At 42.0% G+C, this 27,996-nt stretch overlaps 1 protein-coding gene across 5 annotated transcripts; it reads right to left on the reverse strand.

Annotated features, from left to right (window-relative positions):
* Window positions 1-5,269: 5,269 nt before the first annotated feature.
* On the reverse strand, window positions 5,270-27,967 carry IFT52 (intraflagellar transport 52). 5 transcript variants are annotated; one of them, XM_054724352.1, is made up of 15 exons: window positions 27,834-27,967; window positions 25,003-25,021; window positions 24,769-24,893; window positions 24,047-24,134; window positions 21,983-22,112; window positions 21,606-21,681; window positions 20,121-20,192; window positions 18,475-18,601; window positions 17,329-17,415; window positions 15,819-15,887; window positions 12,181-12,335; window positions 10,858-10,945; window positions 9,761-9,869; window positions 7,683-7,828; window positions 5,270-5,539 (listed from the first exon to the last, which is right to left on the reverse strand). In XM_054724352.1, exons 3-15 carry the CDS (start codon window positions 24,885-24,887, stop codon window positions 5,492-5,494), a joined length of 1,314 nt encoding a protein of 437 aa, XP_054580327.1. In that variant the 5' UTR covers window positions 24,888-24,893; window positions 25,003-25,021; window positions 27,834-27,967; the 3' UTR covers window positions 5,270-5,491. The 5 variants fall into 5 exon arrangements, with proteins under 5 accessions (XP_054580327.1, XP_008156779.1, XP_054580326.1 ...); XM_008158557.3 differs by lacking the exon at window positions 25,003-25,021; XM_054724351.1 differs by lacking the exons at window positions 25,003-25,021; window positions 27,834-27,967 and adding an exon at window positions 27,300-27,323.
* Window positions 27,968-27,996: the final 29 nt, after the last annotated feature.

A 27,996-nucleotide genomic window follows, 5' to 3' on the forward strand; every position in this document is an offset into this window, starting at 1 on the left:
ATAAAGAGGTAACATGCAAATTGACCATCACTCCAACATACAAGATGGCCGCCCCCATGTGGTCAAAGATGGCCACCCCCATGTGGACACAAGATGGCCGGTAGGGGAGGGAAGTTGGGGGTGACCAGGCCTGCAGGGGAGGGCAGTTGGGGGCAAACAGGCCTGCAGGGGAGGGCAGTTGGGGGCAATCGGGCTGCCAGGGGAGTTGTTAGGGAGTGATCAGGCTGGCAGGGGAGTGGTTATGGGTGATCAGGCTGGCAGGCAGGCAGGCAGGCAGGCAGGTGAGTGGTTGGGAGCCAGCAATCCTGGATTGTGAGAGGGATGACCAACTTCCCGGTGGGATCGGGCCTAAATGGGCAGTCGGACATCCCTCGAGGGGTCCCAGATTAAGAGGGTGCAGGCTGGGCTTAGGGACACACACACACACACACACACACACACACACACACCATGCACGAATTTCGTGCACTGGGCCTCTAGTTAAATATATATGTCTTTGGGTGAGAAATAAATAAATGGCAAAACTGGAGAATCACAGTTTTGAGCATTTTCTCAATCTTTTGAGATTCTGCTTCCCTGCAATTGTTAGTTTGGTTCAAATAAAATCATAAAAATTCTCTACAGGTTTGAATGTCTCTTACATTGACAAAACTCTGGGCATGCTGGGTCCCTGAATTCAGGGCAGTATCTCCAAGGCCCAGAATTTAACTGTTGAGTCCAATTCTCTTTATCATGTGCTTAAATTCCTAGAGGCTTAGCAAGGATTTCCATTTTAAGTTGTAATTTTGATACTTTCCACACCCAGCTCCCTGGGAGGCATGCTGAAAGTAAATTAGCAGGAGCTTGGGAAGACCTGGCTGAAGCCCAGACTCTAGTCCCTGCTTATGCCTCGGACTCCTCTTCCAGAAACTGCCCGACACTGGGGACAGTCTAGCCAGTTGATGAAAACTTTATTTACCACAGCAGAAGAAACATTGACACCTTTTTTTATGCCCCAACTGGGAATAGAACCCACCCCCTTCTGGTGTACTGGACAATAGACCAATTGAACCACACAGGCCAGGGTGAAACACTGACATCTTAAGTGCTAGACGCTTCCACATCCATTAATTCAGGGCTTCCGGAACCCACTTCCCCCATAAAGTAATTCACATGGACTTCCCCTCTTCATTACTAGAGCATAGTATTTAGGAGTGCAGGCTCTGAAGCAGACTTCCTTAGTTTTGATTCCCAGCTCCATCTCTTATTAGCTGTGTGGTCTTAGGCAAATTACTTAACTCCTCTGTGCCTGTTTTCTCATCTGTAAAAGGATTTATCAAAAACTTAGATAGCTTTTACTATATTATATGCCTACCACTGTTATGCTTTACAAATTTTAATTCATGTAATTCTCATAACAACGTTACGAGGCTGAATTAGAATTATCTTCTTTTGGCAGATGGGGAAACTGAGACACAGGCCTCCCCCAGGTCAGACAAATGGCAAAGCAGGGATTCAAAGCTGGGCTGTCTGGTTCTAGTGTCTGCGCTCTTAATCACCACACTGGCGCCTACTCTGTAGGGTCGTATAGCATTAAATAAATATGTGTGAACCACTAAAAACAGCCCCTGGTACATAATAAGCGCTATATTACTTTTGATTATTTTTGTGACACTCCAGCTAATTCTCAGGACCATTCCGCTGCTCTAATGCTTGTCCTCGGAGGCCCAGTAAGCTGCCTTGCACCCAGCACTCTCAAATGCAGCGTCGGTCTCTCCGCCGCACGGACCGGGACTGCGACACGACCTGCTCAGACCCAGACGCGCCCGGCTGCGGGTCCCACAGCTCCGCTCACAAAGCGCCCACTTCAGGCGCGCGCGCTCGGACTCGGGCGCCGCGCGAGGCATCGCGGGAGTCTCGCCGCCTGACGTCACCAGAGGGCGCCTGCGCTCGGTTCCGCTCGGAGCCTCCGGGTTCCGGCCCTGTTACCACGGTCTGCTGCTTCCCGGGTGGATGCCGCCAGCCCCGCACCCGCGGAGCCACCGCCGCTGGGAAGCCTCCCCTGACGCCTGCCGTTTGAGGTCGTGCAGGAAGAAAGGCTCAAGGGATGAGAGGGAGCAGGGCGGGTCCTTCGCCGGCCTCTGGCGTGGCGGTCACGGGACTTCGCGGTCAGCAGTCGCCCCTGGCCTGGCCCCGAGCCCTGCGGACCCCATTCTGCTCGGTGCCGAGCCGTCCCTGACGACTCCCCGTGAGCCAGCTGCCCTGGGCCAGCTCCTATCGCCGCAGGTGTCCTTCCCGCTATTTGTCACCTTTTGCAATTCTTAGGAAGTTCATTTCTTTCCTGGATTAGATTGTGGGCTGCAGGCAGCCCCAGGATGAAACATTAGTAGGCTTCATGTTAAAATGTGGTGTAAGCAAGAATTTTCTCACAAGTGTATATTATTGTCTCTTAAAGGCAGCGGAAGAAGTTGATAACATGGGCTGGAGAAAGGGGAACGGGGATGAAATGCGTTAGTCCGTTTTCAGGTATTACCTAAATTTTTTTATTTACAATTTTTTAAATTAAATTTCATTAAGGCATGCATGCATACAGCCCTAGAACATTTTACAGAACAGAGTTTTAAACTTCTAATATTTGGTTTTATAAGTAAAAAGTAACTTAGTAAGAGCCACAGTAAATCTGTGAATCATGAAATACCACAAACGTTCCTCCTTGCTCATGGGGAGAGGAAAGATGTTTTGGCACCTACACATATCCTGTCCTGTGTTACCTCCTCTTTTCGACACTAATGTTTCTCTGATCAGAGAGGTATTTGAGTTCAACAAGTAAAATCTCCAATAGTTATTGTTATGTGTTATCTGCTAGGACTGGTGCTATCACTTTTTGTTGTTTGTGGTGGGTTTTTGGTGGTGGTTTTTTTTTTTAAGAATAAAATTGAAACACTTGTTCAAGTCATTTAACTTTTAAGTTCAGACACATGCCCTAGCTGGTTGGGCTCAGTGGATAGAGCATGGGCCTGGGTGCTGAAGGGTCGGGGTTCAATTCTGGTCAAAGGCACATGCCTGGGTTGCAGGCTTGATCCCCAGTAGGGGGGAGGCAGCCAATCAATGATTTTCATCGCTGTTTCTATCCCTCTCCCTCTCCTTTCCTCTGTATGAAATAAAAAACATTATTTAAAAAAATAAAGTATACTAAGGTGAAGTATTACATCTGAAATTTAATTTCAAGTGTTCAGTAACAAAAATTTACATGCATAAAGCATACATAGCAGTATGTTAATTTTTAAAACTAGGTGTTGTGTACTGGTGTTTTTTGTACTATTCTTTCCACTTTTCTGGGTGTTTCAATTTTTTCATTAAGAAGTTGGGGGAAGACATACATCCTTGCCACAAGTCACCCATAGATGAAAGAAAAACGTCAGTTGACCCATGGCTGGACAGGCCTTGGCCCTCAAAAGCATCTTCTCCGGTTAGGAGAGGTGGGAGGGAGAAGCTCCAGGTTAGTAGGCATGCTGTCACTGCTTCTTTGGCCCGGGTCTCCCCAGGCCTCTGTCCCCTTTGGAAAGTGAAGTTTTGGATTAGATTCAGATAGATCCAAAACATTCCTTGGTACGTGTTTAGTTATCTATTGTTACATAACAAATTACTCCAAATTAATAGCTTAAAACTGCCATTTTATGTCTATGGATTCTGTGGGTCAGAAAGGTCACAGCAAAGACAGGTTGTCTCCACTCCATGATGTCTGGGGCTTCAGGACAACTCAAAGACTACGGGAGACTTGATGCTGGGAGGAATCATTTGGAGCAGGCATCCTCAAACTACGGCCCGCGGGCCACATGCGGGTGTTTTTGCCGTTTTGTTTTTTTACTTCAAAATAAGATATGAGCAGTGTGCATAGGAATTTGTTCATAGTTTTTTTTAAACTATAGTCTGGCCCTCCAACAGTCTGAGGGACAGTGAACTGGCCCCGTTTAAAAAGTTTGAGGACCCCTGCTCTAAAGAATCAAGTGGAAGCTGTACAGCCTTAGAAGACCTAGTGTCAGAAGTCGATGTGTGTCACTTCCACCAGAGCAGTGGTCGGCAAACTCATTAGTCAACAGACGGCAAACCGTGGCTCGCGAGCAGCAGTTTGCCGACCACTGCACCAGAGTACCAGATTAAGAGGGAGGAAACAAGACCGCACCTCTTGATGGCAAAAGCGTCAAACCCACAGTGTAAGAGAAGAGCATACGGGTTGGGAGATTATTGTTGAGTACATTTTTTTTTTACTGTGTTGTAAATACTACCTTTCCACAACCCTCCCGTTGTTCTATAGCGGCTTGTCTCAGCTGGCTCCCAGATTGTGCCCTCTGAGCACAGGGGCCTCCCCCTTCCCCAGCACTCTGCTCCTACTGGGCTACACTGAAAGACCTGCACTAGGGCTGGAGGGTGAGAACGGAAGTCTATGAACAGGGCTTGAACGTGACTGAATTACTTGAAATTCTGGATGTGACTTGAACCTTTCTTCCCAAGGTTTTTAGATTTCCAAAAATGTTAATTCCTCGACAGACTATTCTCATAGCTTCAATTATCAACTCCATGTGAACTCAGATCTTGAGACTATATCTTTTCTAAGCCCCAGTTAGGGATTTCCAGCTATTTACTGGTTATATTAATATTATCATCTCAATTGGAATCTTATGTTCAAAACAGTTCACTCTTCAGAACCCCCCATCTTCCAATACCTCCACCAAGCTGTAAGGATCAAAATCTCACCAATCTGGCCCAGCCAGTATGTTTCAGTGGTTGAGTATCGACCCATGCACCAAGGTTGCTGGTTTAATTCTCAGTCAGGGTGCATGCCCAGGTTGCTGACTCAATCCCCAGTGCATACAGGAGGCAGCCGATCAATGTTTCTCTCTCCCTCTCCCTTTCTCTTTCACTAAAAAAAAGAAAGAAAGAAAATCAATAAAAACATTTTTTTTAAAAAGAAGAGCCAGCCAGGATGGCGCAGTGGTTAAGTGTCAACCTATGAATCAGGAGGTCACGGTTCGATTCCCAGTCAGGGCACATGCCCGGGTTGCAGGCTCCAGTAGAGGGAGTGCAGGAGGCAGTCAATCAATGATTCTCTCATCACTGATGTTTCTCTACCTCCCTCTCTGAAATCAATAAAAATATTGATATACATATACATAAATACACACACACACACACACACACACACACATACATACACTGAGTGGCCAGATTATTTTAAATAAAGACAAATCCAGGACTGGAGTTGAAAAAAAAAGACTTCAGTACAAGACTATTTCATAAATTATAAAAGTACAGGTTTAATCATATTTAATTTAAAAAATGGAACATATCTTACATAAGGGTTTTCTAAGAAATGTTACACCTATCTGGCACTACAGAAGATACACAACCCTTCCACAGAAGAGTAGATGGACAATTTTGATAAAGGATTAAGGAACAATTGAAAAACAGTTTACAAATAAGGAGGCAGAAAATGCTTCAAGAGGCACGGTCCTCAGAAATTGTCCTGGAATGCAGTTTCATTTGTATCAATGTCATGTTCCTGGATGAGGGAATAAGACATATATTTTAGTATTTCAGGGCAAAGTCTGAAATGTGATCTTTAGTGTTTTGGACTTTGATTAAAGATTCTGAAACATCATTAATTGGGACACATACCAGTAGGTTATCTCTGGCTTTAAACCCAAGAGTCAAGTTTTCACTACCGGGACAGAGCTTTAGACCACTGCCCATCACCCACCATGGTAAGTAGGGAGCAAATACCATTGAAGCGCTGATGCAAAGACCCATCAGATTTGGCCTTGGGGCCTGCCCTGCCTTGCCACCAGGGTAAATACTGTTGGGAATCTACCTGAGCCCCCATCCCACATTTCAGTGCTGAGCAGCTATCTCAACAACTCACCTCTGGATGCCATTTATCTCAGAGCATTGTAAATGCCCACATATTCCCATCTGCCCCACTACACATAGATCAGAGACAGCAAGAAGTGCATTCATCCTGCTCTCTGACAGCCCCAACATCCAGCACTATACCTGGCACATATGAGGCATACAGTATGAGTACCCAGCAGTGACAGCCACTGCCACTAAAGGCTCAGACCCGGACTAGTCTTTCCATTCAGCATCTAAATTCCTAACTATATACACTGAGTGGCCAGATTATTATGATCTCTGAACACATATATATATATACACACACACACACACACACACATACATACACTGAGTGGCCAGATTATTATGCGTTCAGAGATCATAATAATCTGGCCACTCAGTGTATATGGAGAAAAACGGACTCTTTCTTTATACTGCTTTATAGCCCTCCTCCCATCCCATTTACTGGATCATGAATGTCTCCCTAAGTCCTAAAACACTCTTCAAACATTTTAAATTTTATGGATCACCCTAGGTACAACCTACTAATAATGATTTTTATTCTTCCCTACTGATTATTCTATTAAAACAGTGCTGCCGAAACCGGTTTGGCTCAGTGGACAGAGCGTCGGCCTGCGGACTGAAGGGTCCCGGGTTCGGTTCCGGTCAAGGGCATGTACCTTGGTTGCGGGCACATCCCCGGTGGGGGGTGTGCAGGAGGCAGCTGATTGATGTTTCTCTCTCATCGATGTTTCTAACTCTCTATCCCTCTCCCTTCCTCTCTGTAAAAAATCAATAACATACATTAAAAAAAAAAAAAAAAAGTGCTGTGCCCTGGCCAGTGTGGTTGAGCATCGTTCCATGCACCGAGAGGTTGCTGGTTCAATTCCAGTCAGGGCATATGTCTGGGTTTCGGGCTCCATTCCTGGCAGGGGGTGTGTAGGAGGCAGCCAATTAATGTTCTGCTCTCACATCGATGTTTCTCTTTCTCCCTTTCCCTTCGTCTCTCTCAAAATCAATAAAAATAAATATTTTTAAATTAAGTGCTGCTGTGCTGAGAATCCAAGTGGGTAAATATATATATATTCAAGATTATATTAAGACAAATTCTGAGGATCAGAATTGCTGGGTCAAAAGTATAGTAGTATACATTTTTAGGGCTTTTGAATGATATTATAAAAAATACCTCAAGAAAAGTGGGACCAATTTATTCTTCCAGCAATAGTGTATGAATGCCCACTTAACAACAGTGGTTGGCATTTAATGTTAGAAATCCTATCAAGGTATAAAAATAAAGGCCAGGAATAATTTCCAAGTTCTTGGTCCTTAGTCCGAGACAGATGGTTTCTAACATAAAGTGCTGACCTCACGTCCTGCTGCTCTACCCTTTGCTCAGCTCTCTCTAGCCACACTGGCACACTGTTGTTCCTCACACCTGCCAGGCAAAGCCCCGCCATAGGGAGTTTGCACAGGTCTTCCCTCTGCCTGGGACTCTCATCCCCCGCTATCTGCATGGCTAAATCCTTCAACACTTCCACGTCTTTGCTCCAGTACCAGCGTTGTGGTAAGACCTACCCCAGCCGCCCTATTTAATACTGCCATGTTCAGCCCACTGATCCCCTTACGCTGCTCTGCTTTTTTAATAGCATAGCACTTATCTAGCATAATATGTGATGTACTGGGATTATGATGTTCATTTAGTAGTTACTTAATAAATACTTGCAGAATGAATGAATGGCATAAAACTCAGTTTATGGATGATACTGACACTCGAAGGGCTCCCACATTAGTGGGCCTTCTAGACTCTGTACCTGGTTCAATTTCTTGAACTCCACCACTTGGAAGAAGATGTGCTCAAGGATATGTTTGGCATCTTGTTGGTCCTTTGGTAGTTTATTGGTTACTCCAAGGATGTCACCACATTTCCTGACATAGAATTCCAGGTCTTCTTCAGTACCTAAGCACAGTTGGGGCAGTTAAATTAACTCTTACCTCCTGCCCCTCCCCAAGTACAAACTTATTGTGATTTCGATACCCCTCAGGTTCCTATATCTCTCAAGATCACTCACCTCTTCCTTGGGTAATGTGACCACAGGACACACTGTAAAGGTCTCTGATGTGCTGCTTTTATAAATTAGGACAAAAGTATGACACTCCTAATTAGAATAAAGCTAGACGGGCTCTGGCCCTCCTATTCCCAGATCTAGCATTCCTATATTACAAAGAACAGCATCCAGTAGGAAATAAAATTACTATTCTCTGAATGAGCAAGGACCATTATGAGAAGGGCACATAGGTATTTTAAATAGCATTTATTATAGCAATATTACTGAAAAGGAATTAAGTGGAAATTAAAGAGGAAAAAAATCACCCAATATTCCATCATCAGCATATCTGTGAAGTCATCCCAGGAGCCTCATAGTCAAGATGGAAAGCCATTACTGCCCTCCTTACACTGTAATTTTTTTTTCCCCCTGTCACTTCCCTTTTTAAATGTTATGACAAATCTAATTTTTTAAATTATTCAAACCATACAGCTCTTGTACTACCTCTATCCCCACCAATACTACCTAGGGTAATTACTGCCCCATTATGCCTATATATTTACATATGTGTAAAAAGGGGATCAAACTATAATAGTCCTATAAGTTGCCTTCATCATTTAACCATGTAATATGGAATTCCATGTCAAAGCTTACATCTTTTAACAGATGTATAATATTCTACTTTTTTTCGTATTTTTTAATCAATCCCCCTACTGATGGACCAGTAGACTGTTGCCAATTTCCTGAATGCTACAATTAGTATCTTTATAGCTATATCTTTTTTGTTTTGCATTTCTCCAAGGGTTTCTGTAGGATACATTGCTAGAATTGGAAATGCTGGGTCACATCATTATTACTGGTCTATTATTGCTACTGGACTATGTCTTGCTAATTTTTGATTGCCCAGCACCTACCCACAGTGCCTGGTGCAGAACAGAGATGCAGAACAATTTTCATTTTTGCATACTCCTTTCTAGGGGACATACAGTTGTTCGCATAGTTGGGATTCTACTGGACATGTGGTTTTCTATCTTGCTTTCTTAATTTAGGATTCTCACTTAAATTCTATCAGTGTCACTCCCTGGCCTTTATAAACTTCTTTTATAATGATTGCATATTGTCCCATCGATTGAATGTGGCACAATTTACTACCGTTCCCCTGCTAGTGAACACTAAAATCATTCCCAACTGTATTTTACTTTTTAAGTAAGTAATGTAGTAGTCATCTGTTTACCTTCATTTATCTCCTGAGATTCCCAGGATTGGGGCCTCTGCCTCCAAATGGTTCAGTTGATGCCTCTCAGCACATGTGTGCAGGCCCATTTTCTGTGCTGGAGGCCGTGCACGTCAGGGGAGCACTGGACCGAGAGTCAGGAGTACCACTCACCATGCAGCTGTGTGGACTGGGGTCTTATTTCCTCATCCACATGTAAGGTGGCATGCTTGATTCTCTAGGATCCCTTTGAAGGATCCAATTTGAAGTCTCTCTAATTCTTCTGGCCCTGACTGCATTTTCCTACTTAACTGCTCCTATGACTAGTGTCCTAGATTTGCTATGTGGCAGCCAGGCTCAGAATTCACTCTATGGTCACTGAATAGGTCAAAACTAACTTCCTACAGGGATTACAGCTGAGACTTGGCTTCTGCTCAGCACCATGTTCTAATTCACTGAGCTAACTGGCCTGGAAAGAAATTTACATGAAATAAACAAAAACTGTAACTTTACACTGCTGTTCATAGTTTGTTCTCCCTAAATGCTAAGCTTTCTCTCACAACATCTCTCAGAAGTTCACAATGAAATAAAACTCACAAAAGAAGACAAACAAAAATTTGGCTAAACTTACACTTATTGGTAATCTGAGCAAGTCGTGCCTTCTCAGAGGAGAAGGTCTCATCCAGGTCAAATAGCTCCAGGGGAGGAGGTGGCAATTCCCTGAAACTGGGAGGGAAAACCTAAAAGAAATAAGGTCTGTCATGAAAGAGCGTATCCAAAGCCAACCTGGCAGTGATGAGGCGTAAGGGAAACGAGAGGCCAACTCATGGACCACCCCTCACCTCTTCCTGCCCGCCCCCATCAGACCATATTAAGCAAGACGACTACCCACTGTAAACAGCCAAGCAGAGCCAGCTCTAACTACACCACTAAACTGACCAAGCCGACGCGCCAGCACCCACTGGCTCCTGTAAGGACACAAAGCTTAAGGCTTATCAGGCTTATGTGTGGTGAACATGTGACTGCACAACTTTTTTCTCATTTAATCATGAGCTCTTTAGGGACAGAAACTGGGGAAGCAGATGTAAATTAGTGTAGGAAGTGCTGAACTTGGAGCCAAATTCTGTAGGTATGAACCAGTGGTGTGCTGATATATGTTTATCAGCTCTCAAAACAAAAGGCCTGATCTATAGCATTTGTGATTTTCTGTGATGTAAATACTTCCACATGGCCATTTCAAGCTACCAAGGTGAAGCCAAAAGGCTCAGAATATTTCAGAATGTGGTGGGACAAATCAGTTTTTGAAAACAAGCTGAGTAAATGCTGGATTGGAATGTTGGAAAATCACCTTTATGCAATGCCTATGCTCTGGGCTGTCAGACTGTGCTATGAGTCTGAGTGCCTGTTGCCTAGAAAGCTGCAGCACAACACTTTTCCTCCTTTTACCTCAAAATCCTCACATATGCCCTCCAACCCCACAAGATGGAAAATGTTTAACAGCAAAAAATGGCTATGCCCTTGATTTCTCAGTTGGGAACTATACCAAATAAAAAGTCTCTGTAGAATGCTAGTAGGTTTGGTGACTGTGCATGGTGAGAGCCAGAGAAATGATCCTCCATGAGGAGTGGCACAAATAGCATATGGAGGATCCACAGGAGGGCCCCAGCTGTCAAGGGAAGGGCCCACAGTGGGTTTCTGTAGTGGGATCCCCTGAGCACACCTACTTACCGCTGGCTGAAGGGCAGGCAGCGGTGTCTCAAACTGAGGTTGGATGAGCTGGAGAGGTTCATGTTTCACGTTGAGCTGTTCATAAGCCCTGTGTTAATAAGAAGAAAGAAAAGCAGGATCAAGAGAGACACTGTGCGAAGAACATCTAACTGATCATATTGTGCTCTTCTCCATCAAACTGGCGGTTCAGCACTTCTGTAGAAAAAACATAATGTGTTCTTATACATAATAATCCTTTCGTGAATCTTCTCTATAGCATCATAGAGTACGACTTCACTGAGAAGTGAAAGGGAAAAGTTTTATATCAGGCTTCTCCTAAGTAGGCTTTTTATTGTTACCCAATGAACACTGATTCTTTTAACTCACTGTTTCCTTATTTGTTTTTTGTTTGTTTGTATTTTTAATAAGGCACCTGCTTTTTTCTCTTTTAACTGACTTCACAGAGGAAGGAAGAGGGAGAGAGAGATAGAAACATCAATGATGAGAGAGTCATTGATCGGCTGCCTCCTGCACACCCCACTCTGGGGATCGAGCCCACAACCCAGACATGTGCCCTGACCAGGGATCAAATCATGACCTCCTGGTTCACAGGTCAACACTCAAAAACTGAGCCATGCTGTCTGGGCCTTATTTGTTTTTACCATCAGCAAACAGTACTCAAATCTGAAGTCTGCATCTAGTACCTGAACAGATCTGTATGACATCCACATCTGTGTGCTCATTCACTCAACAAATATTTACTGAATATGCAGGCAGTTTTAGTCACTAGGAGTATAGCAACAGTGAAAATAGGTATTAAGGGCCCTGGCCGGCTCACTTGGTTGAGTGTCGTCCCATGCACTAAGAAGTTGCCAGTTCAATTGCGGTTGGTTCGGTCTCCAGGAGGCAACTGATCGATGCTCTCTCACATCCATGTTTCTCTCTGCCTCTCTCTCTCTCTCTCTCTCTCTCTCTCTCTCTCTCCCCACCTCCTCCTTCCCTCCCTCTCTTCCTTTCCCTCTTTCTCAAATCAATAAATAAAAACTAAAAATAAATAAATAAAACCAGGAAAGTCCGAGGCAAACCAGAAAAAGTTGATCACCCTAAAAAGCTGACACAGCACCTGAAACACAGTAAGGGCTAACAACGGCTAGCCGTTCCCTCTGCGTCAGCACCCCACCCCAATATCCCAGCCCTCTCTGTCGACCTCATCATAGACCTGAGAATGTGTTTTGCATACACATTTGTTGTGACCCTAACCCCCCCCTCCCCCAGCAGGCTCATGTTTTAAACCAAACACTCAGAATGAAGTGCAGTGCAGCCCAGAGAGCCACAGGTACTGACTTGATGACCTTGGAGAGGGAGGTGACATCCAGCTGGTAAATGGACAGGTCAAAGAGGGTGGTGAAGTCCCGTGGGTTCTCATCACCCTCTTGGAGACACACTCGAAGCATCTCTGACAGGGTGGCTGTGTCAGGCAGCATCATGTAGTCAGAAATCTGAAAGCCATAAGAGGGTTCCTTTCAGCAGGGTAGAAAGAATTTAATCTGTCAAGTCTCCAATGTCTCAGGTCTAAATCTGCAATATTTATAATCTCTTGCCAAGAGATTTCACCATTCCTGATCACTGACAAAACCCTTAAATAAGCCACTCTGAGTCACTTCGCTCAACCCCAATGCTGGCTAAATCCACCTCTCCAATTACTCATGCTGGTATTCACATCACTGGACACAGCTGGAGAAACCCACACCGTGCTGACTGGTCTGCTTTTAATTTCATGATTATTGATCTTGAGTGCTCAGCAATCAATAATATTCACCTAGTCCAGGGGTGGGGAACGTCCAGGCCGTGTAAGACCCACAAAATCAGGCATTGGGGGTGAGTTCATGAAATGTTTGACCAAATATAGCAGGCTCATTTTTAAGTTGATAATTTTGTATGGCCCGTCAATGATGTTATAAATATCCCAATGGCCCTTGGCATAAAAAAGTTTCCCCACCCCTGCCCTAGCCCATTCACTCCCCATATTCCCACAGTTTCCTTTTGTCACTTCAACCATCTAAAGTGATTTTTCCTTTCTTAATTTTAGCCAATGATCTTATTTTCTATTTCAGTGAGAAAACAGGCAATCACAAAAGAAAGTCCACAAGCTTCTACTACATCTACCCACAGCATCTGGGCCATACACTCTGTTTTTCTCCTGTTACATGTGCGAACCCCTATGACCTCAGATCAGACAATCTCCCCAAATGGACACTAGACCCCAGCCCTTCTCACACCTAACCAAGAACATGCCTAATGATGGCACATGCTGTGTGTTGGAAACAGTAAAAGACCAAGAAAACTTAAATGCCCATCAATAGGAGATTGGCGAAATATACTACATACAAACAATGGGAAACACAGTCTTAAAAATACGGGACAAAACTAACAAATAAAAGCTCTTTATGTATAAATATGGGAACATCTCCAAGACATATTGGTAATTTTGAAAAGCAATGTGCTGATAGTGTATATACACATTCGAGAAACTGCTAAGATTGCCATCACTGCGGATGGCAAAGAAGACTGTTTAAAGCAAAGAAGACTGTTCATTGCATATGCTTTTGAATTCCAAACTATGTGACTATATTATCTATTCAAAAATTAATTTAAATTTAAATAATGCATGCTGGCAACAAGAACTATTCCTTATTGCCCTTTGAGCTGCATTTAGCCTTGATTCTAACAAGGCCAACTTGGTAACAGTTTGAAAATCTGTCCTCTGAAGTCACGCAACATACTGTCCCACCTTCTCCAGCGCCAGCACTTGAGGAGACACACCTGAGCATTACAGAAATAAGACAAACAGGCTCACTTTTTCCCTATATTCCAAGGGTCCAAGTCTCCCCCAATCCTCAAACTTTTTTGTAGACAAGAAACAAGGAAGGAGCATACAAATAACTGCTCTTCTCCGTAACACGGGTCTATTTTAGAAGCTTCAACCCTCTAATGTGACAGTGGGTGAAGGTAAGAGGAGTAACAAGAGCTCAGCAATGGGCCCGGGAATCCCAAAGGTCCAAAGGCTGATTCTTGTCTCTGCACAGAGACCTGCTACAAACTCCTACTTCAGAAAAGCATCAAGGCCTTAAGTGTCCAGACGGAAACTTAAGAGTGTTCCTCAAACCACTGGTTTTCATGACTTCCTAGCAGCTTTTGAGGTTAAAAAGTTGTTTTGTAAATTTCTTCAACTATTTATCCAGCCACCATTTTATTTGATTAAATATAATTTGAAATTGAGCTATATTATCTGGGGTTGAAACCCATTTTGCTATTACAAGATTTGACCGAAAACCACAGGAAGTTCAGGTTCTCAGGATGTCTTACTTCGAAATGCTACTGGATCCAGCCTTTTACTTTCCGAAGCTTTCAAACTCGAAAGACAGTTTTCACCAGGCCTCACACCTGGAAGACACATTAACCTGCATGGTTTCAGAGGAAGGCTTCATGACACTGTATTCCTCTGGCTTTCTGTCGACATGTCCCCTCAGACCCAGGCCCGTGTCAAATGTGAACAACAGAGAAGAGACACAGGCTCCGCAATCAAGCTGACGTGGGCATTAATAATGGCCTGGTCAGGTACTAATGTCAGCGGGAGCTTCGAGAATTTAGTTACTTCCATTTCCTCAGCTAGAAAACAGGAGTGACAGGAACTGAGCAGGAGCAAGGTGGCCACCAGAACGGGAGCCGATGCAGCATCTCGGTGCTGCGTCCCTTGAGCCACGACACTCCAACTAGGGCTGGCAGCTGCCAACGATCCATCCACTCAGAGTTGGGTCCTATGAGATCTGAAAAGCGAATTCCTGGGTGTACCCCAATTTTTTTATCTTGGGGGCTTACATCACTTTTCAGGAGGAATTTAAGCTCAATAGCCATGCACTTCATGTTTCCATGTAAGGGAGTATATTAGACATGGGGCTCTCCTGTTTCCTAACCTGAGTCAGCTCCTGGGAGGCCATGTCCTCAGCTGAGGGAGGAGGCACTCAGGGGACGCGTTGCTCACTGCCTTCTGCCCACCTCCACTCCACACGCAGGAAATCATTCTCCTGACATTTTGAGATTAAGGAACAGAGAAGCAACTGTAGAATGAGTGGACTGAATCAGGAGACCTGGGCTTGGATCCTGGCTCCACACATGCTTGAAATCTGAGCACACTGCAACCTTACAGAATTTTAGTTTCCTCATCTATAAAATGAGTTTAACACCTCTACCTCCCAGGACTATTTCGAGGCTTAGATCAGATGGTTTATGTGGAAGTATATGATATACAGTAATTACAAAAGTTTTTAAAAAAAAGTCTTACAGAGATCTATAGCACCTTTTACACCTTCTAGTTTAACAAGTCTATTTACATCTATGAACTTGGGCCTCACAATCACACTGTGAGGCAGACATCACAGGTATCAGTGTCCCCTAAAAACTAGAATGAAAAAAAGGACAAAATAACCTGCTGAAGGTCCAAGGACTGGTGGTGAAGGCTACTGGTGCCCAGTCCAGTGCTGGTTTTACCACTGCTCCTAAGACTGGTATTACTATAATACCTTTAGGATTGTTATTGCCAAAGGCAACAAAATTATAGTTTAAAACTTCAGATGATTTTTGTTTCTTTCATGAAAAAACTATTTTTATAGCCTTCATATTTCTGAAAGAAGTATTTCTCTACAGATACTGATTTTGAAAATTTGGACCAGGCACCATATTTTAAAATTCCAATTATTATATACATACAGAGGCTCCCATGCCAATAAATTCTATAATTAATTATGTAATTTGATTTACTATTTTTTTTACAACACAGCCTTCATCTCCCCAACAAGCATCACTTCTTGCCATCTGTCTTACAGACAAGATAAGAGATCTATTCCCTTCGTACTGTTAGAATGGTGCTGAGAAGGTGGACTCAATTTTCATTTAAGTCTTTTTAATGATTCACGACCTCCTACCTCTGGATCCTCAGCATCAATCTGGTTTAGATGAATGTCTTCTGTTGTAAGCCACTGGAAAACAACATCCTGAATTTTAAAAAAAATAAGCCGGAATTAAACACTTGGTTATTTGAGAAAGCCAAAGGCAGGAATAGAGAATTCAATCAATAAAGAAAAATTGATAACACGAAAAAGACTGAACCAATGATTCAAATGAGAGTACCACCTTCCTCTTTGTGAAATCATATAAAAACAAGTTTTCCTCACTGTAATGCCACTTTATCGGAAATTTGTTGTTTCTCTTAGGGCGTTCTATCCTCTAACCACAAGCCAGATTTGATTAAAACATGTTCCCAGTCCCAAAGCAATCCCTGTTTAATGTGCTGAAAGTCTGAGAATATACTTAGATCTCCCCAGACAGTGTCTAGTGACAATGGAACTTCATGTGGATTCCACAGAATCAAACACTTAATTCATCTCCCAACACCTAGAGTCCTGAAGGCCTCAAGTCTCCAAGGCTGAAGGGCTGCATTTCATTAATGAAAAATGAGTTTCTTCCTCTGGGAAGTGAGTCACTGGAATCACATCAATGGACAGCTGGGCACCACAGTCTGTCACCCTTCACAGGTCTCCTTCACACTATTCTGAAGCAGCTGCCATGCTTGTACCTCACTCCCCATATCAATCAGTGACCCCTCACAGCCCTGGATGGTATGCTCAGTGGTTAGAGTGTTGGCCGTGCACTGAAGGGTCACAGGTTGGGTTCCTGGTCAAGGGCACATTACCTGGGTTGCAGGTTCAATCCCTGGCCCCAGTCAGGGTGTGTGCTGGAGGCAACCAATCAATGTTTCTCTCTCACATCAATGTTTCTCTCTCTCCCCTTCTCCCTCCCTCCCTTCCACTCTCTCTAAACATCATGGAAAAAAATATCTTCACATGAGGATGAACAAAATAAATAAATAAATACCCCCTCCTAAATACTGCTCGTGCCTGCTAGCCCCCTCTCCTCATTCAGGACCTCCCTTCAGGTCCTCTCTCCTCTTACCTGGCTAACTTCACCAGCCTCAGAACTGGCCCCAGGCTGCCTCCTTCTTTCCACTTTCCATACACCTTACCGAGGGGTCTAACTCAGATCTGACTATGCCCAAGGCTACTCAACACCTTGCAAGGGCGCCTGAGGCTTTCTGCAAAGTTCAAGCTCCTGAACTTTGTACATGAGACCCTGACTGGGCCTGTTCCCAACCACTTCCCCAGATCGGCTGCCCCTCCAAGTTGGCATGCTTAGAAACACTCGCTGCATCCTTCTGGATTTCCTTCTTGGTCTCTCATACTCTCTCTCTCTCTGCATTATACAGGCTCAAAGTAGAGACTATGCATGACTCAACCTCGTATTCTTAGTGCATGGCACATAATGGACTCTGAACAGCTGGCTTTAAATGAAAAAAATGAATTGGGCAGTATTTTTTTAAATGACATAAAAATCACATTTATACATTATACATTAATGTGGTGAAAGGGAAAAGCTTACCATGATTTTGCTATTTTCTTCTTTATCCAAATATTGGTCACTAAACATGTGACATGAGCCAAGCACTGCCAGCTTCCCACCTTGGTTCTGCAAATGACAAAGCAGCATCAGACATTAGGATCCCAAAATGCACTGCACGCACCCTAGTTTCCAAACACCTATCATCAGAATTACGTAAGCAACTGTCTTGTATACAAATAAGTGCCAATTCTCATCAGGATTTCAACAGTCTAGAAATATCAACGATCATAATAACCACATTCCAATCTGCTTCTCATTTTAGACGCTTCTATTGGACTTTAACAAAAAACACTGTGAATTTGCTCTATAGCATTTCCCACTGTCGTCTTATAAATGAAGATCATAACCTCAAAGGAAAAAGATAAATCCAAAGAGCGTTCAAGACATTTTCAAGTACCAAAAATAGTATTAGTTAACTAAGATCCAAACAGAAAACTAAGCCATGAGCATGAAAAATTCACAACAGCAATGAAAAAATTTCAGTATTAATAATTTTAAACAAATCAAAATGAAGTATTTTTGACTATTAGATTAATAAATATGTCAAAATGATTAAAAACAGTATTGATCAGGTTTCAGTTCTTTCACACAATGTTGCTAAAATTGTCAACATACGCAACAAAGCAATCTGAAATACATAAAAACTTATGCACTATTTTACAGTTATATTCACACAAAAATTAGAAATAAATCCATTTGCCCTGGCCAGGTAGCTCAGTTGATTAGTGTTGTCCCAATACATCAAGGTTGCAGGTTTATAATCCCTGGTTGGGACACACACAGGAGGCAACCAATCAATGTTTCTCTCTCACGTCAATGTTTATCTCTTTCAAAAAAATCAATAAGCATATCCTCAGGTGAGGCTAAAAAAATTTTTTTTAATTAAAAGAAAGTTATAATAGAGATAGCCTCGTGCTATAGTGGAAAGCTTTGGATTTAGAAAGATAAAAGCTTGCTCCATCAATTATCCCCATAAGTAAAATGTAGATCACTGAAATGCCACTTTGTAGGACTGTTGAGCAGACCAATGAGAAAATACTGTACATGAAACCCCTCTAGAAACAGTAGCTTTTACTACTTCAATAATAAAAGAACATACCCACTCATGTCTAAGAAAGGCTGTACCTTGGAGTGATAGAAAGCCAGAATGGGTCTGTTCAGTGGAAAACAGACAGAACCCGTGGACAGAACAGCAACTGCTGGTTTCATGACACTCAATGTGGCACCAAAAGGATATACAAAGGTGAGAGCCCTGTAAACATTAAAGAAACATTGCAGTTTTTAAAAATAATGAATAAAAACTTTGTGACGATAATTTCAGCTTGGCCGGCGTGGCTCAGTGGTTGATCATCGACCTATGAAGTAGGAGGGGTCACGGTTCAATCCCCAGTAGGGGCCATGAAGAAGGTAGCCAATCAATGATTCTCTCCCATCATTGATGTTTCTCTCTCTCTCCCTCTCCCTTCCTCAGAAATTAATAAAAATATATTTTTTAAAAAAGATAATTTCAGTGTTTCTTCAGTAATTCATCATTCAACACAAAATATCCTCTAAGCTTTGATTAGTTAATACAAAAATTAATACTAGTATAATTCTAGCTACCAGGTTAATAAAGCACTTTAAGAAATATGAATGTAAATTAACAATTTACAATCATATGTGCAACGGACTGTAATTAGAAGAACTAAAGTGGTCCCTGTGGAGGGGGAGGAAGAGGGAGCCTCCTCTAACAACTGAATTGGGCTCCACATGAGTCTGTTCTGTATAACAACGTCGCAGAGGTAAACATTCTCCTCTCCCTGATAGATCTGACTGGTGCTATCTCTAAGAATGATTGTCCAGCATTAGAAGAGTGTGTTACCAATTGAGTGCTTACATGAACAGAGGCATGCATTTACCCCCCACTGAACACTCCTACACAGACCTGTCCTAACAAAGACTTAAGAGTATCTCAAGTGAATCAGTCTGACTTGGGCAACGTACTCATGGAAAGGGAGTGGGGTGGAGGGGGGAAAGGTAGGATGCAGATCCTGGGGTAAAGCCAACCGATATAGAAAGGGCAGGGTTTTACTGAAAGAAAGCTGGAGCTCTGCAAAGGTAGTTGTTTGAAGAAAGTGCTCTCAGAATGAAGAAACACAGCAATGTTAAAACCAAAGCATAAAGTTAGAAACTTGGGGGCTTGGGGCATGTGGAGTCTCCTATTAAGAGTTTAATTTATTCCGTTATTTGGAATGTCATCCCATACACCAAAAGGTTACAGGTTTGATTCTGGGTCAGGGTACATATCTAGTTTGTTGTGAGGATTAAATGAGATAATACATTCCTGTCACATAGCAAGTGCTTCATAAATTAGATATTATCAAAGCAAAATATTATAAATTACCTATATGTTCTATAATAGGAGATTAGACAAGTTCAGATAAATCCAATTTTATCTAGTCATTAAAAATTTTTATATATGAAAAAATATCTAGAAATCTAAATACCATACTATTAAGACACATTATCTTTGGCATAGATTTACAGTAAAGGACTTCTATTTTGTTTCAGAAATCTTTTTTTTTTCTTTTTTACAAATTCCTTTAGTATTATACCTGCTTCTGCTTTCTTTTTTTATATATATTCAATATTATCTTGTATTAGTTTCAGGTGAACAGCATAGTGTTTGGACAATCACATAATTTGAACCATTCAAAAAGCTCTTCATTTTGAAAGAAAACTCTTTAGAATGAGAAAGGCATCATCGTCAGGTGCCTCAGAAACACACTCACTGGGCGTTGTTTCCACTGCTCTCCTCATCAATGATTCCAGGCACAGCCTTCCCTGCAGCTCGGCTAATCTCCCTTGAAGAAAAATATTAAAATCAAGTAAACCAAAACAATTTAGGAATTTCACCCTCCATTAGTAGCATAAACTAGATGTGAGGACTTTGCAGACTTGTTCAAGACACAATTCTTAATAACTAAAGGTATACACCCACTACACACCCATACCTCTTTTGGGAAACTTGCAAAAGTTAACATTAAAGTATAAGGATCAGTTCCTGTTTCTTGAGAGCCGAGGGAGGGGTATACTAAAGCCACATTCTAGACTAGTATTCTAGACTCTGTATCATCACAGCCAGCAGAGTACCTGCCATGTAGCAAGTTCAAGTGTGGAATCACTTTGCATATAGGGAAAAGCTCACAGAGGGCACCTGATGTTGTTCCCTCAGGCACTCATTTCCCACTTCCCTAAAGCCCCTAATTTATGTTCTCAGATACAATGGATCAGAAAAAACTGACTTCATCCCAGGCTCCAGGAAGGGAGAACATGACTTAGCTATGCCATCAGGGTCAGGGTACATATCTAGTTTGGGTACATTCTATGCTCTCTGCCATAGTGACCAGCCTGGATGTGCATGTGGCCTAGGCCAGCTCAAACAGGGCAAATGTCAGGACTATTCCTGATGGGAATGCTGGGACCCAGGCACACTCTCTTTCCCTAGGTGGTGTGGCAAGCGGAGCTAAATCTGAGAACTGTTGAAACTATCCAGCCCACACACTCAGGAGAGCAGATCCAAGAGACTTGTAGAGAAATGGAATTGGAACCCTGAAGACATCATGTATTTTCCGTTAATCCATATCCAAAATCTGCCTATTTCTGAGCTTTTCAATTACATGAATCAATAAAGTCTCTCTAGTGTTTAATCCCATTTGAATAGGGTTTTCTGTTGCTTGCAACTCAATGTATTCTACTGACAAAAAGGGTGCTCTAGCTGATGTTTCTCAGTGGTTAGTGTGTCGCCCCTCTCACTGAAGGGTTGGGGATTCGATTCCAGGTCCAGGGTTCGCTCCCCGCCCCTGGTTGGGGTGAGTGCAGTAGGCAACCAGTCAATGTGTCTCTCTCACATCAATGTTTCTCTCTCTCTCCCTCCCTTCCTCTTTTCCTTCCACTCTCTCTGAAAAGCAATGGAAAAAAATACCCTCAGGTGAGGATTAATAAAAAATAAATAAATGAATAAGTAAAATAAATAAAATAAAATAAAAACTGACAAAGGGTGAATGTTTAGTAAGGTTTCAAAAGATGGGAGGAATATAAATTGATGGATGAGAAGTAATACAGTAAATAAATTATGATACAATAAAATGAAATAAAACAAAAGGGAAAGAGAAAAAAGGGCCCGTGAAATGAATGTGGGAGAAGAGATGAGGGAAGATTCATGTAGGAAAGATGCGAGTCATTTATAAAGACATTTCTGCTTTCAACATGCTTACCTATTCAAGACTCCATTGGAAACTAGAGCTTCTTTAGGATGAAAATACTTATAATATACATTTCTAACCACAGCATCTTTAAGGGGAAAAGAGAGGAAGGCACATTTGAGATTAGAAGTAAGTTTGATATTACTAGTAAAGACGCTTAAAACTTTGACCTGAAAGGAACCCTGAAACTCTGTTCCACTCCCTCTCACTTTATAAACAGAGGAAGCCCAGGCCCAGAAGGTTCAGACTGCCAGGGAGGCCAGAATGCTGGAGCATGTACCCTCACCGCCCAGGGGTTTTTCCATTGTACTATCAGGTGCAGAGGGCTACAATATGAATAATAAATAGGAAAGTACTGCCTCTATTAAATTAATAATAATAATCATTACCATTATTAACCATGATTCCATATTCTTCCAAGAGAAAGTTAATATTGGTGTCAAATCTGGATTCCCCACCCTCTCCTAGCATCACAAGGATATCTCCACCGCCGTCAAGGTATTTCTTCAGGACCTCAAACTACACAAAGGAAAAAAACAATCTATGAATATACCCCAAAACTCTGGTCCACAATTCTATGAATAAGATCTTAACTGCCTGAAAAATAAACACTTCAAATCTAAAAGGCACCTAAATATAAATGTATATAATATAAAACTTTCCTCATAGGATTTCCAAGCTTGTCTTTAAACATAAAGCTCCAAAATACTCACACTAAAGTGACATTTTCCAAGTTGACAGGCAAACTAAAAGTGGGAAACTATTAGCTAAAGGAAGCTCACTGGTCTTCACTCAGCAACATCCCTGGTTTCTACTTATTAGATGCCAATTGCACCTGCCCGCTCCTGACAACCCAAAATGTCTCCAGATATTGCCATATGTCCCCAGGCACTGGTCGCTGGCCCTCTCTCTGGATACTCTCACTTTCCTGAGCTCCTTGGCAAGGACCTGGTCACTTCTCTGTCTTCCCTAGGTGGAGAAGGGAGATGGTGAGGGGAAAACTATACTGGAGTTAGGCCAAAGCCCAACAAATAATTACTCCTGTGCAGGCCATTACCAGCTACATAAACATCTCCCTCAGGGTCTCACTGGGAAGGGTAGCTGGTCACCTCCATATTTCCAATGGTAATTCCTACTCCTTCTCTCAATTCACCTGATGAAGCAGTTACCTCTTCATGCCCTTCCTGGATGAGGTGGCCTTGCATTTAGGTTGAGAAAAAAAGGACAAGAGAAATGCTCCCCTGTGGACCCCCTTTCTGGCCCCACCCAATATAAGAACAGGAAATTTTGGTCAGCCTCAGACTAAGGACCACACTGGCCCCACCCTAGCTTCACCTCCCTGCTCCCCACAGCCCTCCCTGGGCACCAAGGCACTTTTCCAATCTCTGTGGGAATGGCTCTTGCTGTGTTGTGGGTTTTTTGTTTGTTTTTTTAATTGTGGTAAAATACATATAAGATTTACCATCTTAATCATTTTAAATGTACAGTTCAGTAGTATTAAATATATTCACATTGCTATGCATCCAATCTATAGAACTCTTCATCACACAAAATAAAAACTCTATATCCATTACACAGCAACTCCACACTTCCCTCCCCCACCCCACCCCCCACCCCTGACAACTAGCATTCTAATTTTCTATGAATTTGACTACTCTAGATACACCACATAAATGGAATCATACAGTATTTGTCTTTTTGTGTCTGGCTTATTTCACTTAGCATAACATTCTCAATATTCATTCATGTTGTAGCATGTATCAGAATTGCCTTCATTTTTAAGGCTGAATAATAAATCATTGTATGGATAGACCACATTTTGTTTATTCATTCATCTGTTGATAGACACCTGGGTTGCTTCCACCTTTTGGCTAGTGTGCCTTATATAAACATGGGTGTGAAAGTAACTAACTCTTTGAGATCCTGCTTTCAATTCTTTTGGATATATGTAAATCCAGAAGTACGATTGCTGGATCATAGGATAATTCTATTTTTAATTTTGAGGAACCACCATACTTTTTCCATACTGTTTGAGGCTGCACCATTTTACATTTTCACCAACAGAGCACAAGGGTTCCAATTTCCTCTACATCTTTGCCAACACTTGTTATTTGTGTTCTGGGTTTTACATTTATCATTCTTTGTCTATTCCATGAAATAAAATAAAAACCAGTTTAATTTAAAATGGAATTTTCCTATTTTTCAAAGCAAAAATATGGCAAAGAAGTGTGACTAATATTTAATGAGCCTACAGTACATGTCTGCCACTTTTCGTGCATTATCTCATTTAACCATCACAACTCGATCAAAAAAGAGATGAAGTCAGTACCTGAAGGCAACACAGTAAGTGGTAAATAAGAGTTTAAATCCAGGATTTCAGAGCCCAGGCTCCTAACCATTTCATTATATTTCTTCTTTATAAATATTTATTATTTTTAAAGGGTATTTCTTACCTCAGCTGCAGTAAATTTTTCCCTTGGCCCAGCTGTAATCCACAGTTTCACACCAATTAACTTCTCAGACGTGATTTCATCTTTTAAGCTACAAATATGATTTTAAAAGCAAGTGTTAGATCCAAAATTAAACCAATTTATGTCACTTTAGCCTCTAGACTTTATGGAATCAGAGGCTACCGAGGCCTGGGAATAAAGGGATTTAGCGGTGCCACTCCAGGCTCTCCCACAGTGAGAATCTCCTCTACGAGCTTGCACCAGAGCCACCGGCCTCTGCTCAGATGTTTCCTATAAGCCACATTAAACTAGCCAGAGCAGAAAGAATCCTCCAACTGCTAATGCAATCACATCTACCATTAGCTTGTATGATTACATATCCTTACCCATTAAGAAAAATCCACACACAAAAAGAGAGAAATATTCTCATTTTTCCTTTCTCTAAATTTAAGTATAACCCAAGTTAAAATATGGAGAATACCTCTAACCTCTTAAAAAGTTGTATATGTATAATGAGAATAATTTTTGTGTGATTTGGGGCACAACTTAATAATATGCTAACTGCCAATTTTCCAAGAGATGCTTTAGTAATTTATTTACTTCTGAATGATCCTTAAATTGAGCTCTTCCCACCTAAATAATCTGGCCTACATAATAAAATAAAATATTTCAGTTTTAGCAGCAGGCTATTATTATCTGGAAGGGAAAACAATCCACAAGATCACCTCTGAATCTTCCAATTGCTCCGAAGTCTCTTCTGCATGGATTTATAGCCATTGTTGGTGGTAAATATTTCCTTTTTGTATGCATTGAAAAGAATGGTGCTCCGAAGCTCTTTCTCCATGGTTACCTATGGAAAAAAGAAGGGATGAGAAAAAGAAAAACAATAACCAACAGTCCAAAAGAAAGACCCCAAAAGAAACAAAAGAATCTACTTCTTCTAATTTAATGCAACCTACCTATGAAATCTCTGCAATTCTTCAAGGTTGAGAGTGAAACGCACAGCTGCAGAAACCTAAGGCCAACCCTGGTGACCTCGTGTCTCTGGCATTGGCCTTCCCACCAGCCTACTCCCATGGCCCTGCCATGCCCTCACCTTATCCCTGTGGGAGACCATGATTCCTGATTCCTTACTGCTCACTACTGTTAACTACAAGGTATAGTCTTATTTTTCCTTTCCTTTTTTTTTTTACATTAAGTTTATTGGGGTGACATTGGTCAACATGGAGGTATAGTCTTCCTAGATTCTTTTTATACATTCGTTAACTTGTAGTTTTATTTATAAAATAGGATTTTATCATATGCACCATTTTACAACACTCTTTTTTCACTCAACTCCATATTTTTTCACATCTTTCCAGGTGTTTTTTTAAAGAAAAAACTGCTGCACAGTATTCCATTTTATAGATATACCATAATTAAACTAGTTATATACAAATTGACATTTTCCCCAAAAACATTTTGCTAGTAAAATAATATTACCACCCCAACCGGTTTGGCTCAGTGGATAGAGCATCGGCCTGCGGACTCAAGGGTCCCAGGTTCTATTCTGGTCAAGGGCATGTACCTTGGTTGCAGGCACATCCCCAGTAGGGGGTGTGCAGGAGGCAGCTGATCGATGCTTCTCTCTCATCGATGTTTCTAACTCTCTATCCCTCTCCCTTCCTCTCTGTAAAAAAATCAATAAAATATATTTAAAAACAAACAAACAAACAAAACAATATTACCAATATCAATCAAGAGGGAGCCCTCTAAAATAAATAAAAACATATTAAAAATATATCAATCATCTTTGAACATGATGCTTTTGTGCACTTTCCATATTTGTAGAATAAATTCCTACCTGTTGAATGGCTAAGTGCCCTACAAAACATTGTAACTTTTACTTCCACTAATACTAATACTATTTCTAATCCTCTTTATCTCTCCTAATAAGATAGGCATCCCCATTTAGTTTCAATTAGCACTTTAAAATTAGTGAGATGGCCATCTTTTACTGTTTATACTGGCCACTTGTATTTCTTCTGATTTTCTTGTTCATGTACTCTCCTTATTTTTCTGTTGGGTTTAATATTTTTCTAACTGATCATTAAACAAATACTTGCACAAATTTGTCTTTAGATGTAGCTTATAGGAAGGAGCTTTTTTTGTTTGATTTGGTGAAATTCTACAGGCCATACAGGTTTTAAATTTTAGAGTCAAAAGTATTAATCTTTTCCTTTTTCTGAATTGCATGACCTAATTAGAAGAATTTTTGCTGTGCTAAGATTATGAATACACCCAACAATGCTTTCTTCCCATACTTGCATGTCATTTTAAAAAATGTAAATGTTGAGACCCTGGCTGGGTAGCTCAATCGCAGTGGTCGGCAAACTGCGGCTCAAGAGCCACATGTGGCTCGCCAGCCGCGGTTTGCCTCTCTGTTGACTAATGAGTTTGCCGACCACTGGGTTAGCGCATCCTACCAATATGCCAAGATTGTGGTTAGATCTCCAGTCAGGGCACATACAAGCAACCAATGAATGCATAAATAAGTGAAACAACAAATCAATCTCTCTCTCTTCCTCTCTCTCTAAAATCAATCAATAAAAAAATAATGGTCCATTTGGAATTTATTTCTATGAAAATAAATTTTGTTACTTTTTACTAGAAAGCTTCCCGACATCTATCAAACTTCTCAATGTTGATTTTTTTTCAATGCTGATTTTTTAAAAAATATTTTTTATTAATTTCAGAGAGGAAGGAAGGAGGATAGAGATAGAAACATCAATGATGAGAGAGAATCATTGATCGCTGCCTCCCGCAGGTCCCCTACTGGGGATCGAGCCCTTGACTGGAATCGAACCTGGGACCTTTCAGTCTGAAGGCTGATGCTTTATCCACTGAGCCAAACCGGCTCAGGCTCAACGCTGATTTAAAACATCACCTTGACTATATAATAAATGACTATAAATATCTGGATCTTATTCTGAATTCTATACATTCTACCTGCTTGTAGTTCCTGCTCGGTTCCATACTATTTTAATTACTACAGCTTTATAATATGTTATAATTTCTGGTGATACTGGAGAGCTTATCCCCCTTATTACTTATTTTTAAATTTTTGGTTTTTACACACACACACACACACACACACACACACACACCTTATTACTCTTAATTTTTAGATTTTCCTGGCTAATCTCACATATTTACTTTCGCAGTTTAACTTTAAAATCATTTTGTCAGATTTTTTTAAATGCCCCCATGAACCCACCACAGCCATCTTTTCATGTTTCATGCCAGCCCTGTGCATGCTTGTTTTCTGTGTGTATATACAACATCGTATTCTGCTTTCTCCAGTTTCCCACAGGAAAAAGTCTCCATGATTAGGTTAATGGTCGCATGGCTATGTCATCATGAACTGAACCACTGCCCTCATGGGCATCTTTTCAGTTCCGTGCCATCATAGACACTCCTGGAATTTACATATTTCTACTTCTGCCATTATTTTTGCTGTAGGGCAGATTCCTAAGAGCGGGATTCCTAGGAAAGGGGATGGGGCCAATATGTTAGCGTCCTTGTCTTTCATTCTCTGCAGGACCACTGAAAATCCGCGTGGCAGGAGGCGATGGAGACTCGAGCCCAGTCCAGGGTCGGCGATTCAGGCCTACATCCGAGCCCAGTTTACTTGACCCCAGGGGACCTCTATTTTCCATCCGTGGCCCCGAGGGCAGTCCGGGGAAGCCCTCGCCAGCGCCGGGCCGCCCCAACGCCCCGGCTGGCCCGTCACAGCAGGAGCTCTCCTTACCTGAGGCCCGGTGACCACCATCTTCACCTGACGCCGCCCAGCATCCCACCGCCAGGTATCCAAGGCCTCTTAGCAACGACCGAGGCCAGGCGGCGCGCTGGGAAGGCGTGGACCGGGCGTGGGCGTACCTCGGGAGTCACGTGACGACGGCAGAACGGAAGCC

This window comes from Eptesicus fuscus, chromosome 12 (genome assembly GCF_027574615.1).
Source record: "Eptesicus fuscus isolate TK198812 chromosome 12, DD_ASM_mEF_20220401, whole genome shotgun sequence".
Taxonomy (NCBI): domain Eukaryota; kingdom Metazoa; phylum Chordata; class Mammalia; order Chiroptera; family Vespertilionidae; genus Eptesicus; species Eptesicus fuscus.

Excerpts from the sequence above, each read along its gene's own strand:
- IFT52 (XM_054724351.1), bottom strand. The coding sequence starts at position 27,323 with ATGAAACATGAAAAGATGGCTGTG. Across the intron at positions 22,113-24,046 it reads AAAAATTTACTGCAGCTGAG|TTTGAGGTCCTGAAGAAATA; the intron begins GTAAGAAATACC and ends TCCTTTGTGTAG. Across the intron at positions 18,602-20,120 it reads AGCAGTGGAAACAACGCCCA|GGCTCTCACCTTTGTATATC; the intron begins GTGAGTGTGTTT and ends TAATGTTTACAG.